The sequence below is a fragment of the Etheostoma spectabile genome, chromosome 1 (assembly GCF_008692095.1).
Source record: "Etheostoma spectabile isolate EspeVRDwgs_2016 chromosome 1, UIUC_Espe_1.0, whole genome shotgun sequence".
Lineage (NCBI taxonomy): Eukaryota > Metazoa > Chordata > Actinopteri > Perciformes > Percidae > Etheostoma > Etheostoma spectabile.
Window position 1 is genome coordinate 31,363,029 of NC_045733.1, and position 14,154 is coordinate 31,377,182.

Consider the following 14,154-nt stretch of genomic DNA (forward strand, 5'->3'; position numbering starts at 1 on the left):
TCTGTCTTTTCTACAGAAGGTCTCTGTCTTTTCTACAGAGAGTCTCTGTCTTTTCTACGGAAAGTCGCAAGATTTGATGCTAGTAGCTTTTCTAGGAGATCTTTTTTTTTTACAAATTTTTCTTCTCCACGTCAAAGTCAAATATCTTGCAAAACAAAGTCAAGATCTCACAAAAGTGATTGTTCAGTGATTTTGTTTCCCTTTATTTGTTTCCCCTCCATGTCACCTCGGGGGCTCCTTAGCCAACAACTGGAATAAATTACAAAAACACCTTAATAATTGAAACACTTATCTGAGCTCTTGTGTGTTAACTCATTCCATTTATGCAGCACTGAACATCCTTGCTTTATTGTCTTGTTGATCCATTGCATGGTGGCACATTATCTGTGTATTATATTATATATATTTACTATTGTTTAATGCTCTTTTGCGCTATTCCATTTGCACAAACTGTACATAGACTCTGTACTACACTGAGTACTTTTACTTGGACTGTGTATTTTCTATTGTGTTGCTGCCATACCACCTAGACATCCCCTTGCAACTGTATATGGACTCTTTATTTAATCTGTATTTTTTTTGTGGATTCTTCACTGTATTCTGCATGTTTACTGTGTAACTCTTGTCTCCTATATTTTGTCTTGTCCAGGTTGTCGTTGCAAATATGAATTTGTGTTGTCCTCCCGGTTCAGAAACGGACAAAGATTTGACAATTTCGTCCCTTTTTCAGACTTTTCATTGACTCAATCAGACTCAATCATTGATTCATCTTTTGAAAAGATACTTCAGACAAAGTTTCACCAATTTAAAATTTTAGTCTTTGTTGTTGTGTGTTTTATTGTCTGTATTGAAATACGCTGGTATGACAACCTTTCTTTTTAACCCTTGTGTTGTCCTCCCGGGTCAAAAACGAACAAAAAATTGACATTTTTGTCCCTTTTTCAGACTTTTTTACTACCCTACTACCACTAGTGTTACAGTACTTTTTGGAATTCATGGTTAATAACCCTCATTGGGCACCCAGATAGCTCAGTTGGTAGAGTGGGTGCCCATGTATAGAGGTTTACTCCTCGACGCAGCCGGCCCGGGTTCGAATCCAGCCTGCGGCCCTTTGCTGCATGTCACTCCCCCTCTCTCTCCCCTGTCATATCATCAACTGTCCTATCAATTAAAGGCCTAAAATGCCCCAAAAAAAAACTTAAAAAAAAATAACCCTCATTGATATAGAATTATACCTAATATTTGAGTTAAAAAAGCAGAAATTGTGAATTATTTGGACTAATAATTAAGATCAGAGGATCGTACAGATGTGTTTCATCAGGAATGAAAGTGATTAATTGTATTTGTAAAGAGTGTTGTAAGGAATCCAATACATTTGTTGTGGTAATTTGGTTAAAAAGAAACCCATAAGCCAGATATAGACATTTTTTAAAGGGGTCAAATTTGACCTGAGGACAACAGGAGGGTTAAAGAAAAAAGAAAATCAATAAATTAGTACAACTAAATTAGTGTAGATTTGGAGCCACCAACCTCTGTCCTGCTTCTGACTTCCGTCTCCGGTCTACGTCCCACAGGACATCCACAAGAAACGTCAGAACAAAGACCTGTATGAGCTGCAGTCGCTGATCGACGCTCACTTTGAGTGCAGGAAGAAGGAGGAGGAGGAGCTCATCGCGCTCAAAGACAGAATTGTGAGATTTTACCCAAAAAACATACAACGCACAATGCACTTGATGACTTGCTGGTGTTTTTTTTTTTACCAAAAAACACATTAATGGTGGTTCAAAAGACCAGAAGATATGTGGAAAATAAACCTAGACTACTAAAGCTTTCATTTTCTGCACGTGGCCGAAAGCTTTGCAGCATTATGTCTGGATTTGCGTTCCCAGGAGAAGCGCCGCGCTGAGAGAGCCGAGCAGAAGAGGGTTCGCGATGAGAAGGATAAAGAGCGGCAGGCCAGGCGGGAGGCACGTGGCCCTGATCTGTAACTTCTTTTGATTCGTTCACCGGTAGATGAACTGTTCAAACTCATTGACAGATCACTTTCTAATGAATTTCACAGGCTGAGCGGCAGAAGAGGGAGGACGCCGACGCCCACAGGAAGGCTGAGGATGACGCCAAGAAGAAGATAGCGCTGAGCAGCATGGGATCGGGCTACAGCAGCCATCTGCAGAAGGCAGTTTTCACTTCTTTTCTTCTGTTGTCGGGATTTCAAATTTTAGTTTTTTGTGTGTGCTCGTGAAGCTGTGGGAGTTTTAAATCGACTGGACTTTTTTTTCTAGATTGACCAGAAGAGAGGCAAGAAGCAGACTGAAAGAGAAAAGAAGAAGAAGATCATGGCGGAGAGATGCAAACCGCTGAAGGTTGACGGCTTCAGTGAGGATAAACTGAGGTATACTCACAGGAGGCTGTCTACACTCTTTAACCCAGGTTTCCACCTGTAGACAGCTCCATTTTGTTTTACAGCAGACATTTGTTGTTAAAGTGGCTATGTGTAACTTTCAGTTTGTTGATTTTAGCGTCCGCTTTGGGCAAAAGCGGTAGCGTTTTTACCACACTTGGTGTTGTAAGGGTCTTTTCATTACAGGGAGGTCACATTGTAGCTGCAATTAATGTTTTGCTAATAGAGAAGTCATTCCATTAGGCTACAGTAAGAGAATACGTTTCAGATATCACGCACACAGAGAATGGACCCACGATTTCAATGGTTTTACTAGCAAGCTAATAAACACAAGCAACAGTGTCTAGGTAACGAAAGGCAAAGGGAAATCTGGGAAAACAGGCAATGGTCAAAATTCAAAAAACAGGAACTCATGAAAACAGGACACAGAGATGGGTCAAACAACACAGGACTTGGACCGGACGATCGATAAAGACCGGGGGTCTCCGTCCGATCCAATCCAATGATCCAATCCAATGATTCCAATTTTAATAAGCTTTAAGTTTTGTCTTCAAGCTTTTTGAGTGTTATTTATTTATCATCTGCTCTAGCTTTTCCAATGTTCTGGACACAGATATGGAAATAACAACTGTCCAAAACCACAAAGGGACACAGACTGATGCCAAATGCCCACAGAAACCCCAAACAAACCCAAAGAGAACAAAAATGACCAAAATCCTACAAAGAGACAAAAAAACATATTGGGAAATGGCATTTATTTTTAATGTTTTTATTGAAAATGCGCATTTTCTAGAGGAAGGACGCCTACACCCCCCGCCAAATACAATCACCAAAGTCCTCTAGGGAAAACACTGCTATCCATGGCCAAAACCAGAAGTTTATGTTGTACGTTAAGGGTTAAAATGAGGGTATAAGGTTTTTTTCTTTTGCACGAAACAACACGTATTTGTCTTCAGTTGCTGCAAAATATGCTTTAGTGAATGTTTTGTTCCTGGTTTGTGTTTTTCAGGGAAAAGGCAAAGGAGCTGTGGGAGTGGCTGCACAACCTGGAGGCAATTAAATACGACCACTGTGAGAGTCTAAAGAGACAGAGATATGAGGTCAGTGAGGAATGTTTGAGGAATCTCCCTGTGAGTTTTTCAGTTTTTCCCTGGACGTTTGTCCTCTGGTGGGACGGAGAGTTTGATCCTCTCACAGCGTACAGGAGAAGCACAGTTCGGTTTCTGGCACAACGTCAGCGTCTTCCAGGATACAGAGGGGAGAGTCTGAGGAGGTCAAAACTCCAGAAACGCTTGTAGTATCAAGTTTATCAGACTGGTGGCCGGGTTAGCTCAGTTGGTAGAACAGGGGCGCATATATAGAGGTTTACTCTTCGAAACAGTGGCCGCGGGTTCGACTCCAACTTCCCTTTGCTACATGGCATTCCCCTTCTCTCTCCCCTTTCATGGATTCATCTATCCTGTGGAATTAAAGGACTAAAATGCCCCCAAAAAATAATCTTAACCCCCATGTTGTCCTCATAAACAAAAGGCTAAATGTAATGTAATGTGTGGTTTAGGTGAGGGGTGGCGCCTGGAAAGAGTGTGTAGGACGCAAGACTTGATGCAGATTACACCTCACACACACACACACTTCAATATGTCTGATGATTTCAATGTCGGCCCCTTACCGACAGAAGTTCCTAAACCGTGTTGTCTCTACAGTTAGGCAAAAACCCTGAAACAAAGTGTTCACCTAAAGGTAAAGAAGAAGGGTTGGTTCCTTTGGTTTCACCCCAGCTGCACAATAGGACTCGCTCACTGGGAATTCTCCGGACAAACAACCTGCTATATTCACACGTGAGGTCAATCCGTCAGTCGTAGATTACACAGGCTTTGTACGAGGGAGCTGGCAGGGTAAAATCTCGATCTGCCAAAAATTCTGTTGGATGTTACTCTTTTCAGGTGATTTTTTACCTGCTCCTCAGATCTCTGCAGGGTAAATCCAGACAGCTAGCTAGACTATCTGTCCAGTCTGAGTTTTCTGTTGCACGACAAAAACAACTTTTGAACGTACACGTTTCACCAAAACAAGTTCCTTCCCGAGACTATTTTGCAGCGGCGCCGTGGCTCAGCTCGGCGCTTAGCACCGCCCATGACGATTGTGATTGGTTTAAAGAAATGCCAATAAACCAGAGCACGTTTTTCTCCCATCCCGGACTGCTGTGTGGACTCGCCAGACCCTCCTATCCAGCGCTGTGGAGGAAGGTCTGACAATGTGAGACATGTGAGACATCTAACTGATTTGGACATTTGCCTTCTCACACACAGCTCCTCCGGGTAATGTCTAGACAACTTCAGGGTTGCAGTCAGGGTTCAAAATTAGCACCATCCACTAGCCAAATGCTGGTAGAATATGCAAATGGATGGCAGATTTGCTTCACTCACCAGCTAAAAAAACAGTGGTTATCTGTTGAGTGGCTGGTAAAAATTGAACGTTCACTAGCCATTTGGCTGGTGGTCGAAAAAGTTAATTTTGAACCCTGGCTGCTGTGCATGTGTGAAAGGAGCTAAATGCTGTGTGTATTGTGTTCAATGGTTGGCAATTCAATTTGGCAAAGGTTGCATGTTGCAGCTTTAAACGGAGAATCTCAAAATTGTGAAGCCATGCAGATGAGTGTATCTGCTTCAAACACAGCTATTTGTCTTCCAGGTAATCTCTCTCAGAAACCGCATCGATGAGCTGCAGAAACAGTAAGTCACTCAACATAAACACAGTGTTTAAAAACCCACAAAGGACACAGAGTCAATGCAAGAAACTCTGCATCACAGCTCATCTCACACCAGATTTGTATCCTGGCTTTGGGTGCACATACAGTATGTTCACACTGGAAAAAAAACGACAAAACAATCCAACTTTGACATCCAAACTTAAACTAAGTGTAATGTTGATACTAGAGTGCAAACAAAGAAAATGCATTTCATAAAAACTAAAAGATACACTAATACATATTCTGATGTAAGATATTTCCTTATTTACTGCATGGTCAACCACAGGCTACAATCTCACTCAAATAAAATTCCAAAAGTATCAGTATCAGCATGTACTTTGAATACCAAAAGTAATGTAGAATGGCCCCAATACAAAATAATACATGTTGTATATTTATAAATAAAAATATGTATTGCTATATTATATTATTTCCCCACTGTAGGACAAATAAAGGTTTTTCTTATCTTTTCTTATCTTATCAAATATTTATTCATGCATTAATGTCAACTTTAATGTTGCAGCTGGTAAAGGTCAAGTTCATTTTAATCCTTTTATATATTGCTGTCTAGTTTAACCAATAATAATACATCATAACTTACACATTAATTTAAAATTTAGTGTTAATGACCTTAATCTACAATTTTACTAGTGACTATCAAATTATGTAAAAGGTATTCTACACTAGTAGAGTAGCATAAAAATGGAAATACTCAGGTAATGTAGAAGTACCTTAAAATCTGTAGGCTACCTAAGTAGCACTAAGCTTTTTACATTTCACAACTGAATATAATATGTATTTATATACTTGGATGTTTTTAATTTTTCTCTTATACACCCACCCAATGACAAAGTTAGTACCCGAGGCCAGAAAACAAAAGCAAAGTCAATATTGGACATTAAAAAGGTTTAGCATGTTAGGAACAAAAAGAGGAAAAGATCTAAAAGACTCAAATATGCACAAAGCTCATAATGCCAGTTGTTTGAATTGTTTGAAATGAAGCATTTCAGTTGAATATAGACTCCATTAATAAAATGCTACATCAAAGCCATTCAAATATTTTAGTGACTAAAGTTATCAAATAACGTAGTGGAGTAAAACGTAGTAGTAGACAATAGTAGTGTGGAAGTGTAACCCTTGTATGGTATTCAGGTCAAATTGACTCAATTTTGTATTTCAAGGTATTTTTACTGACTTTAACAGGTTTTGTGTCCACACAGACTTAGATCATTCTATCATAAGACTACAATATGATTTCTCAAAATATGTCAGAAATATGCCTCAAATGCACTGCTAATATATACATATATGTGTATTTATGTATATATATTTAACCCTTGTTTGGTATTCCGTGCAAATTGACCTTTTTCAAATTTTTACAAGAAGAAAAAATGGTCAAGTTAAATTTTTTCTACCTGAAAATCAACGTCATTTCCTTATTTCCTGTGATAAACATGTATTCCTGACTCAGAACATTATTCTGAATATGTTGTTTCCATAGTGGATTTTTAACATGAATTATAACCTTATGACAAAAAACTAACCCCACTTCCATGTTTAATAGTGTGCTAGTAGAGACTGATGCATTCCCTGAACATAGATGTTATCTCACTGTTAGAAATTGAGATAAAGACAATATTTGTTAATACTTATGAATTAAAATTTTATTCAGAATTGTGTTTGTAATAAAAATATTAATAAAGATAAATAATTAAACAAAAAAAAAATGATGTTTTTTATTAAAAAAAATTAAATTATATTCAAATTTAAAAAAACCCAAATAAATCCCAGGTCAGTTTGACCCGAGGGACACGAGAGGTCCCGGAAGTGAAGACAATATCTATAGTTGACTTTAGTAACCTTTCATATTTAAATAAATAATGCAATGTTCCTAGAATGTAGGTCCATGAATGTGTGTAGTTGCCTTTGTCTGGCCACTAGAGGGCGATGCAGCTTTATGTAAACTCATCCTGTGCTCCTGTGCTCTCTTATTATCCTATTTTGTTTTTGAAACATAAACCATCTATAATATTCAATTTCGAAGCATCTCTGTACACATCTGACTCTGTTTTTTTTGCACCTTTGCGCTTTGCAGCAGCAAGAAGGGAGCCGCCTCGCGTCGCGGACTGAGCGTCCGAGACGGCCAGTCCCCCCGGAAGTGCCTCTACTCGGGTACCAGCGCCTCAGACCCCCCCCCCCCCCCTCTACTCGTACCCGCCCTCAGACCCCCCCCCCCCTCTACTCGGGTACCAGCGCCTCAGACCCCCCCCCCCCATAGACACCTGGAACGTCTTACATCTGATTGAGTCAAATCTTTTTCTGGATGAATTTAGCTCTAATAAAGAAATTTTAAAAATGTCTTTGTGCAAAAAAAAAAACAATAATAATAAAGATTCAGACAATAAAAAATGCCAGAAGAATTGATCCTCCCGTCTGCATATCTAAGTTTGTATCAATCAATCAATCAATGTGTTTGATTTGTTCTTTGATTTAATTGACTAGTTTTCAGTGTATGAACAGGTAAAATCAATAAAACAGTTACAGTTAAATTGGCTAGTTTGTTTGTTTGTTTAACATCTGAACATATGAATATGTGAAAAATAACCAAGAACATCACTATGACTAACCTCTTCCAGTTTTAAATTGTAAACATAGATCTATAGGCTAATAATAGCCTATATTATATTTAATTGTGTTATATAGCCTATTATTGTTTACCCTAATTGTATTCCATATTAACAGTCTGCTTCTATAATGTTTTCCATTACATTTTTCAGAACCTTATTATCTCTTCCAAAGAGGTGATGTTTTTGGCGGGAAAGGTTACTGGCCCAAATGTCCTACAACGTAGTGAAAGAAGGTAGCATGGGCCAAGAAAGAAGCAGTTCAGTTTTAGAGTGGGCCGGAATCACGACCTTGAGTATTTTTCATAAAATCTGAAATGTTGCCTGTAGGCTACTTATTAGTAATAATATACTTCCCTACATTTCAAGTCGCATCACAATAAAATCAGATGGACATGAAGAGGTCCTGATAGACTGAGAGAGTAGAACAGAAGAAGCTGCTGGTGTGTCTGTACAACTGTCTGTTCACCTATCTGTTTGTCTGTCTGTCTGTACAACGGTCTGTCTGTGGACCTGTCTGTCTGTCTGTACAATTGTCTGTTTACCTGTTTGTTTGTCTGTACACCTTTCTGTCTGTCTACATGTCTAAGGTTAGTGGTTAGGGGTTAGAGGTTAGGGTTAGGGTTAGGGTTAGGGGTTAGGGTTAGGGTTAGGGGTTAGGGTTAGGGGGTTAGGGGTTATGGTCAGGGTTAGGGTTATGGGTTAGGGTTAGGGTTAGGGGTTTAGGGTTCGGGTTTATGGTCAGGGTGTCGGTCGGGTTTGGAGGTTGGGTTCGGGGTTAGGGTTCGGGTTAGGGGTAGGGTTGGGTTAGGTTAGGGTTCGGGTTTCTTTTGGTGGGGTTGGGTTCGTGGTTTGGGTTTAGGGTTAGGTGGGGTTAGGTTGGTTAGGGTTAGGTTAGGGGTAGGGTTAGGTGGTTAGGGTTCGGGTTTCGGGTGGGGTTCAGGGTTAGGGTTATGGTTCGGGTCGGGTTCGGGGTTAGGGTTAGGGTTAGGGGGTTAGGGTTAGGGTTAGGGTCAGGGTTTGGGTTAGGGGACAAGGGACAAGGGAACCCCCGGTGTGAGTAAAACACTTAAAATCTCCTTAAAAGACCTGGTTTGGTTCTAAAAAGCTGTTTAAAAGAAGGCCGAAGGCTCAGAGCAGGGCCAAAGGACCACAGGACAGGTCGGACAGCGGGAACATAAAACTTCAAATAAAAGGTATCCTCCGCTCCTGCTTGGCTCCTCTCCCCGAGACAGGGTTAGGGTTAGGGTCAGTTAGGGTTAAAACATACCGCCCTGGATGGGCGCCCCGAGGGGCACGGGCACAAGGGGACCGATGGTGTGGTCAGAATTCTCTGAGCAATTTAGACAACTGGTTGATTATTGGTTGATTATTCACCTGCATGATTCATCAAGTCACGTTTTTGTACAAAAGGTCTAATAGAAATGTGTAAAGCTATGCTTGACAGTTTATGGCAAATAGTTCAACAATTGTGCATGTATTGGCTTATGCAAGGAACTAATGCCTAGATGTTTTGAGGGGTAAGTCTACTCAACAAAGAACCATCTACTATATTTTGAGCAACATGACAAAACACCAAAGCTGACACATATACATTATCAATTGCAATATGTACAAAAGCAATTGCAATTTGTTCATATGAATAAGAAATGGCTTTAATGATGTGCACAAGGAACTAGATGATTTGGAATTTGCACAAGTAGTGTCAAGAATTGCATTTTTGATCCAAGAAATGCACCAAAGCGACTGCGAAAAACTGTAATTACCCAAAAAAAAAAGAGGCCGAGTTGACTGGTTACAGTGGGAGAGAGAGACTAAGTGGACTGGTTACACTGGGACAGAGAGACTAAGTGGACTGGTTACAGTGGACAGAGAGACTAAGTGGACTGGTTACAGTGGACAGAGAGACTAAGTGGACTGGTTACAGTGGGACAGAGAGGACTGAGTGGACTGGTTACACTGGGACAGAGAGACTAAGTGGACTGGTTACAGTGGGAGAGAGAGACAAAGTGGACTGGTTACACTGGGACAGAGAGACTGAGTGGACTGGTTACAGTGGGATCGAGAGGCTGAGTGGACTGGTTACAGTGGGACAGAGAGGCTGAGTGGACTGGTTACAGTGGGACAGAGAGGCTGAGTGGACTGGTTACAGTGGGACAGAGAGGCTGAGTGGACTGGTTACAGTGGGACAGAGAGGCTGAGTGGACTGGTTACAGTGGGACAGAGAGACTAAGTGAACTAGTTACAGTGGGACAGAGAGGCTGAGTGGACTGGTTACAGTGGGACAGAGAGGCTGAGTGGACTGGTTACAGTGGGACAGAGAGACTAAGTGGACTGGTTACAGTGAGACAGAGAGGCTGAGTGGACTGGTTACAGTGGGACAGAGAGACTAAGTGGACTGGTTACAGTGGGACAGAGAGACTGAGTGGACTGATTACAGTGGGACAGATAGACTGAGTGGACTGGTTACAGTGGGACAGAGAGACTAAGTGGACTGGTTACAGTGGGACAGAGAGACTAAGTGGACTGGTTACAGTGGGACAGAGAGACTAAGTGGACTGGTTACAGTGGGACAGAGAGGACTGAGGAGCTTACAGTGGGAAGATGGCTGAGTGGACTGGTTACTGGACAGAGAGACTGAGTGGACTGGTTACAGTGGGACGAGAGGCGAGTGGACTGGTTACAGTGGGATCGAAGGTGACGTGGACGGTTACAGTGGGACAGAGAGGATGAGTGGGACTGGTTTACAGTGGGGACAGAGAGACTGAGTGGACTGGTTACAGTGGGACAGAGAGACTAAGGGGGACGGTTACAGTGGCAGGAGGCTGAGTGGACTGGTTACAGTGGGACGAGAGACTAAGTGGACTGGTTACAGTGGGACAGAGAGACTAAGTGGACTGGTTACAGTGGGACAGAGAGACTGCAGTGGACTGGTACAGTGGGACGAGAGCTGAGTGGACGGGTACAGTGTGGACTTGGAGGAGGCTGAGTGGACTTGTTACAGTGGGACAGAGAGACTAAGTGGACTGGTTACAGTGGGACAGAGAGGCTGAGTGGACTGGTTACAGTGGGACAGAGAGGACTAAGTGACTGGTTACCAGTGGGGACAGAGAGACGAAGTGGATGTGTACAGGGGACAGAGAGGCTGAGTGGACTGGTTACAGTGGGACAGAGAGACTAAGTGGACTGGTTACAGTGGGACAGACACCAGAGAAGCTGAACCCAGAGCAGATGGAGGAGGCCTTCATGGCGCGTGACACTCAGAATGACAGGTGAGTACAATAACAAACCTTTTAATCTGTCTAGTCACCTGAGCCACCCCTGCATCATGGAGTTGGTATGATCCAATTTTAGGGGCGGGCTTCAGGCCTATGTACTGTAGGTACGCAGTTGAATTAGTTCTGGGAGAGAGCGTGAGGAAAACTGAGGGAGTAGGACGTAAGTCTGTCGGATATCTTCAGAAATGACTTGCCTTTAGGTCTTTAGGAAACTGTGTTTTATGACTCTGATGTCAATTACTTTTATTCTTCCCTTACTTCCTTTTATTTTGTAACACTATTTTGCTTTATCGGCCGTACTTCAACAACAATAAATATCCCCTCTTACCAATCATCTACATCTACCCACAACAGAACATTTACGCAGATTGCATCGTGAGTTGCCCAGTGAATCCCACCACTAGTGTTTAAAAGAGGTTGTCATAGTGATGAACCAGAGCGCCTCAGTGTCTTTCAGCTCATTGTTTTGGTTCAGCTCATCATCAAAGTGCTCATAAACCCAAAGTTAGTAACCGAGGCCAGAAAATAAAAGCCAAGTCAATATTGGACTTTAAAAAAGTCTAGCATGTTTGGAACAAAAAGAGGAAAAGATCTAAAAGACTCAAATATACATGAAGCTCATAATGCCAGCTGTTTCTTTAGAAGAATGAAGCATTTCAGTTTAATATAGACTCATTAATAAAATACTACATCAAAGCCATTCAAATATTTTACTAAATATAAATATTTCTTTATTAAAATGTCATTCACTCATAAATAATATATATATATGACACAACAATCGCTGTATGTGTGAGTGAGAGAGAGAGAGTGTATTTGTGTGAGAGAGAGTGAGTGTGTGAGGGAGTGAGTGTGTGTGTGTGAGAGAGAGAGAGAGTGTATGTTTGTGTGTGTGTGAGAGAGAGAGTGTGTATGTGTTTGTGTGTGAGAGACAGAGAGTGTGTGTGTGTGTGTGAGAGAGAAAGAGAGTGTGTGTGTGTTAGATAATTGTGTGTTGTTTGGTGTGGGGTGTGGGTGTGTGTGTGTGTGTGTGTGTGTGTGTGTGTGGTGTGTGTAGAGAGGAGTGTGTGTGTGTGTGGTTTAATAGAGAGTAGAGAGAGAGGTGTGTGTGGATAGAGAGGAGAGTGTGTTTTTGTGTGTGTGTGAGAGAGAGAGTAAGAGAGAGAGTGTGTGTGTGTGTGTGTGTGAAAGAGAGAGAGGGAGAGAGAGAGAGAGAGAGAGAGCGAGAGAGAGTGTGATGTACAAAATGGTCCTCAGTTATCGTATCTGCAGCAGAAATCAGGAGAATGTCTTTTTGTTTCTGCTGGTGAACGTCCCACACAGCGTCACGCTTCAGTCTGTTCAGGCTGGAAAAACCAGCTCCAACTTCAGGAAAAATCCAAAAACCAAGTCCGTCCCGGCTTCTTGTGAAATAACAGTCCTCAGCGTTTTCGGGTTCAGAGTGGCTCGTAGATACTGTTGGGTTCAGCAGAAGAACTGGAGCCTGCAGGGCTGGTCTGGGGCGACCCGGGGCCCCGGGGGACCACGCTGTCGCCCGGGGGGGCCACAGCTGGATCTGTGCTGATCCGCTCTACGATGCTGGACAAACAATCCAGACTGGAAATGAGCGACGGTTTACGCATGCTGGAATCTGCAAAGAAAAGAAACGGAAAATCAGTTTCTGCTCAGTTGGCAAAAAATCGTAAGTTTTTCTTATTTTTGTGAGTTGCTGGTTTTTATAAAACAGCGGTAATGTTCATATTTAAAGGCATATCACAGGAGAAAGTGGGCGTATTGAAACTGGTCAAATTAAATGAGAGGAAAGTTGCATTAAATGACTGAATATCACATTAATGGACACATCTGTGATGTTACTTTAACTAGAGAGGGGAGGGGCAGTCATGAAGTCATCATAGGAGAAGGCAGACACGTTTAAAGAGACAACACGGTATATCATGTTAAGAGTGGAACTGAAGCTGGACCTTTTTAAAATGAGAGGCAAGGTACTTTTAGTATTTACAGTGTGTTCATGTCAAATCTGTTTTATTAATAAAGAAGCCAACAAATGCTTTGAAGAAGCACAAAGGAGCTATTACTATTATTATTCAACCCTATTGTTGTCTTTGGGTCACATTTGACCCATTCTTTAAAAAAAAAAAAATGTAATTACTTAATTTTAATTACCCCAAAAATAACATAGATGCAATGTGCTTCGCAACTACGCCTGCAACAAAAGATCGGATCTCCACTTTCATTGGATTTTGGGTGTTTTCTTCAATTTTGTGACAGTTGATAAAAAAAAATTGAAATGTTTCTAAACAGTATCCTGACCCCTCTGGGATTGTAATTTCTTTAATAGTAGACTAAATAATTCCTAATGTCTGCTGCTTTAACTCAAGAATTGGATATAATTTGCTATTAATGAGGTGTTGAATTGACCGTAAATTCCAAAAATAAGTGTAAAACTATAGTGGTAGTAAGTTGGAGTTAGTGGTGTTTATGCATGGTAGTGGAAAAAAAGTGTATGTGTGTATAAAAAAAATAAAAAAAAATAAAAAGATAGCGCCAAAAAATTTGAAAAATGGGCCAAAAGTGTCGAGAGTGTCAATTTGACCCAGAAGATCCCCATCAGAAAAACATCTTATTAAAATAGAAACTGGTCAAATGAAGTCCTAATAAAGTAGAAATCATATTAATTATATTATATTATATTATAGGACTGAATGGGAAACTGACCGTCTGTGTGGCTGCAGTAGGATCCATCACTGTTCTCACTTCTGGCTGAACACGGAGAGATGAAATCCATCTGGACAAACAGATCAATAAAGTCGATATCAGTCAATAAATTAACATCACTGATCAAATGGTTAACACAGTGTTCGAGGAGAGGAACAATGTCTGTGAAACAGTATTAGTTCTGCAGAGTTGGTTGCAATTTTGACATTTATAACGACAAGAGAAATATCAGTTTCATCACATGTGTGCCTTTAACCCTTGTGTTTTCCTCAGGTCCAATTTGACCCATTTTTTTTATTTTTTAATATCCAGAACTTGGCTTTCTTTCAACCAAACTGCCTAAAAAATAACATGGATGCCACAATGTTTTTCAGGTAAAATGAATTA

General features: G+C 41.1%; 2 protein-coding genes across 2 annotated transcripts in view; one reads left to right on the top strand and one right to left on the bottom strand.

Annotated features, from left to right (window-relative positions):
- Positions 1 to 7,456, top strand: part of LOC116692389 (troponin T, fast skeletal muscle isoforms) — a 43,924-nt gene extending 36,468 nt beyond the window's left edge. The window contains exons 11-17 of the mRNA XM_032520649.1: positions 1,575 to 1,691; positions 1,890 to 1,967; positions 2,063 to 2,176; positions 2,283 to 2,392; positions 3,411 to 3,501; positions 5,093 to 5,133; positions 7,246 to 7,456. Coding sequence (XP_032376540.1) covers positions 1,575 to 1,691; positions 1,890 to 1,967; positions 2,063 to 2,176; positions 2,283 to 2,392; positions 3,411 to 3,501; positions 5,093 to 5,133; positions 7,246 to 7,456 — 762 coding nt within the window. The remainder of the gene's footprint in view (positions 1 to 1,574; positions 1,692 to 1,889; positions 1,968 to 2,062; positions 2,177 to 2,282; positions 2,393 to 3,410; positions 3,502 to 5,092; positions 5,134 to 7,245) is intronic.
- Positions 7,457 to 12,138: 4,682 nt separating this feature from the next.
- Positions 12,139 to 14,154, bottom strand: part of LOC116692701 (myoblast determination protein 1 homolog) — a 4,591-nt gene continuing 2,575 nt past the window's right edge. The window contains exons 2-3 of the mRNA XM_032521188.1: positions 13,768 to 13,837; positions 12,139 to 12,682 (exon numbers count right to left, since the gene is read on the bottom strand). Coding sequence (XP_032377079.1) covers positions 12,489 to 12,682; positions 13,768 to 13,837 — 264 coding nt within the window. The 3' untranslated portion in view covers positions 12,139 to 12,488. The remainder of the gene's footprint in view (positions 12,683 to 13,767; positions 13,838 to 14,154) is intronic.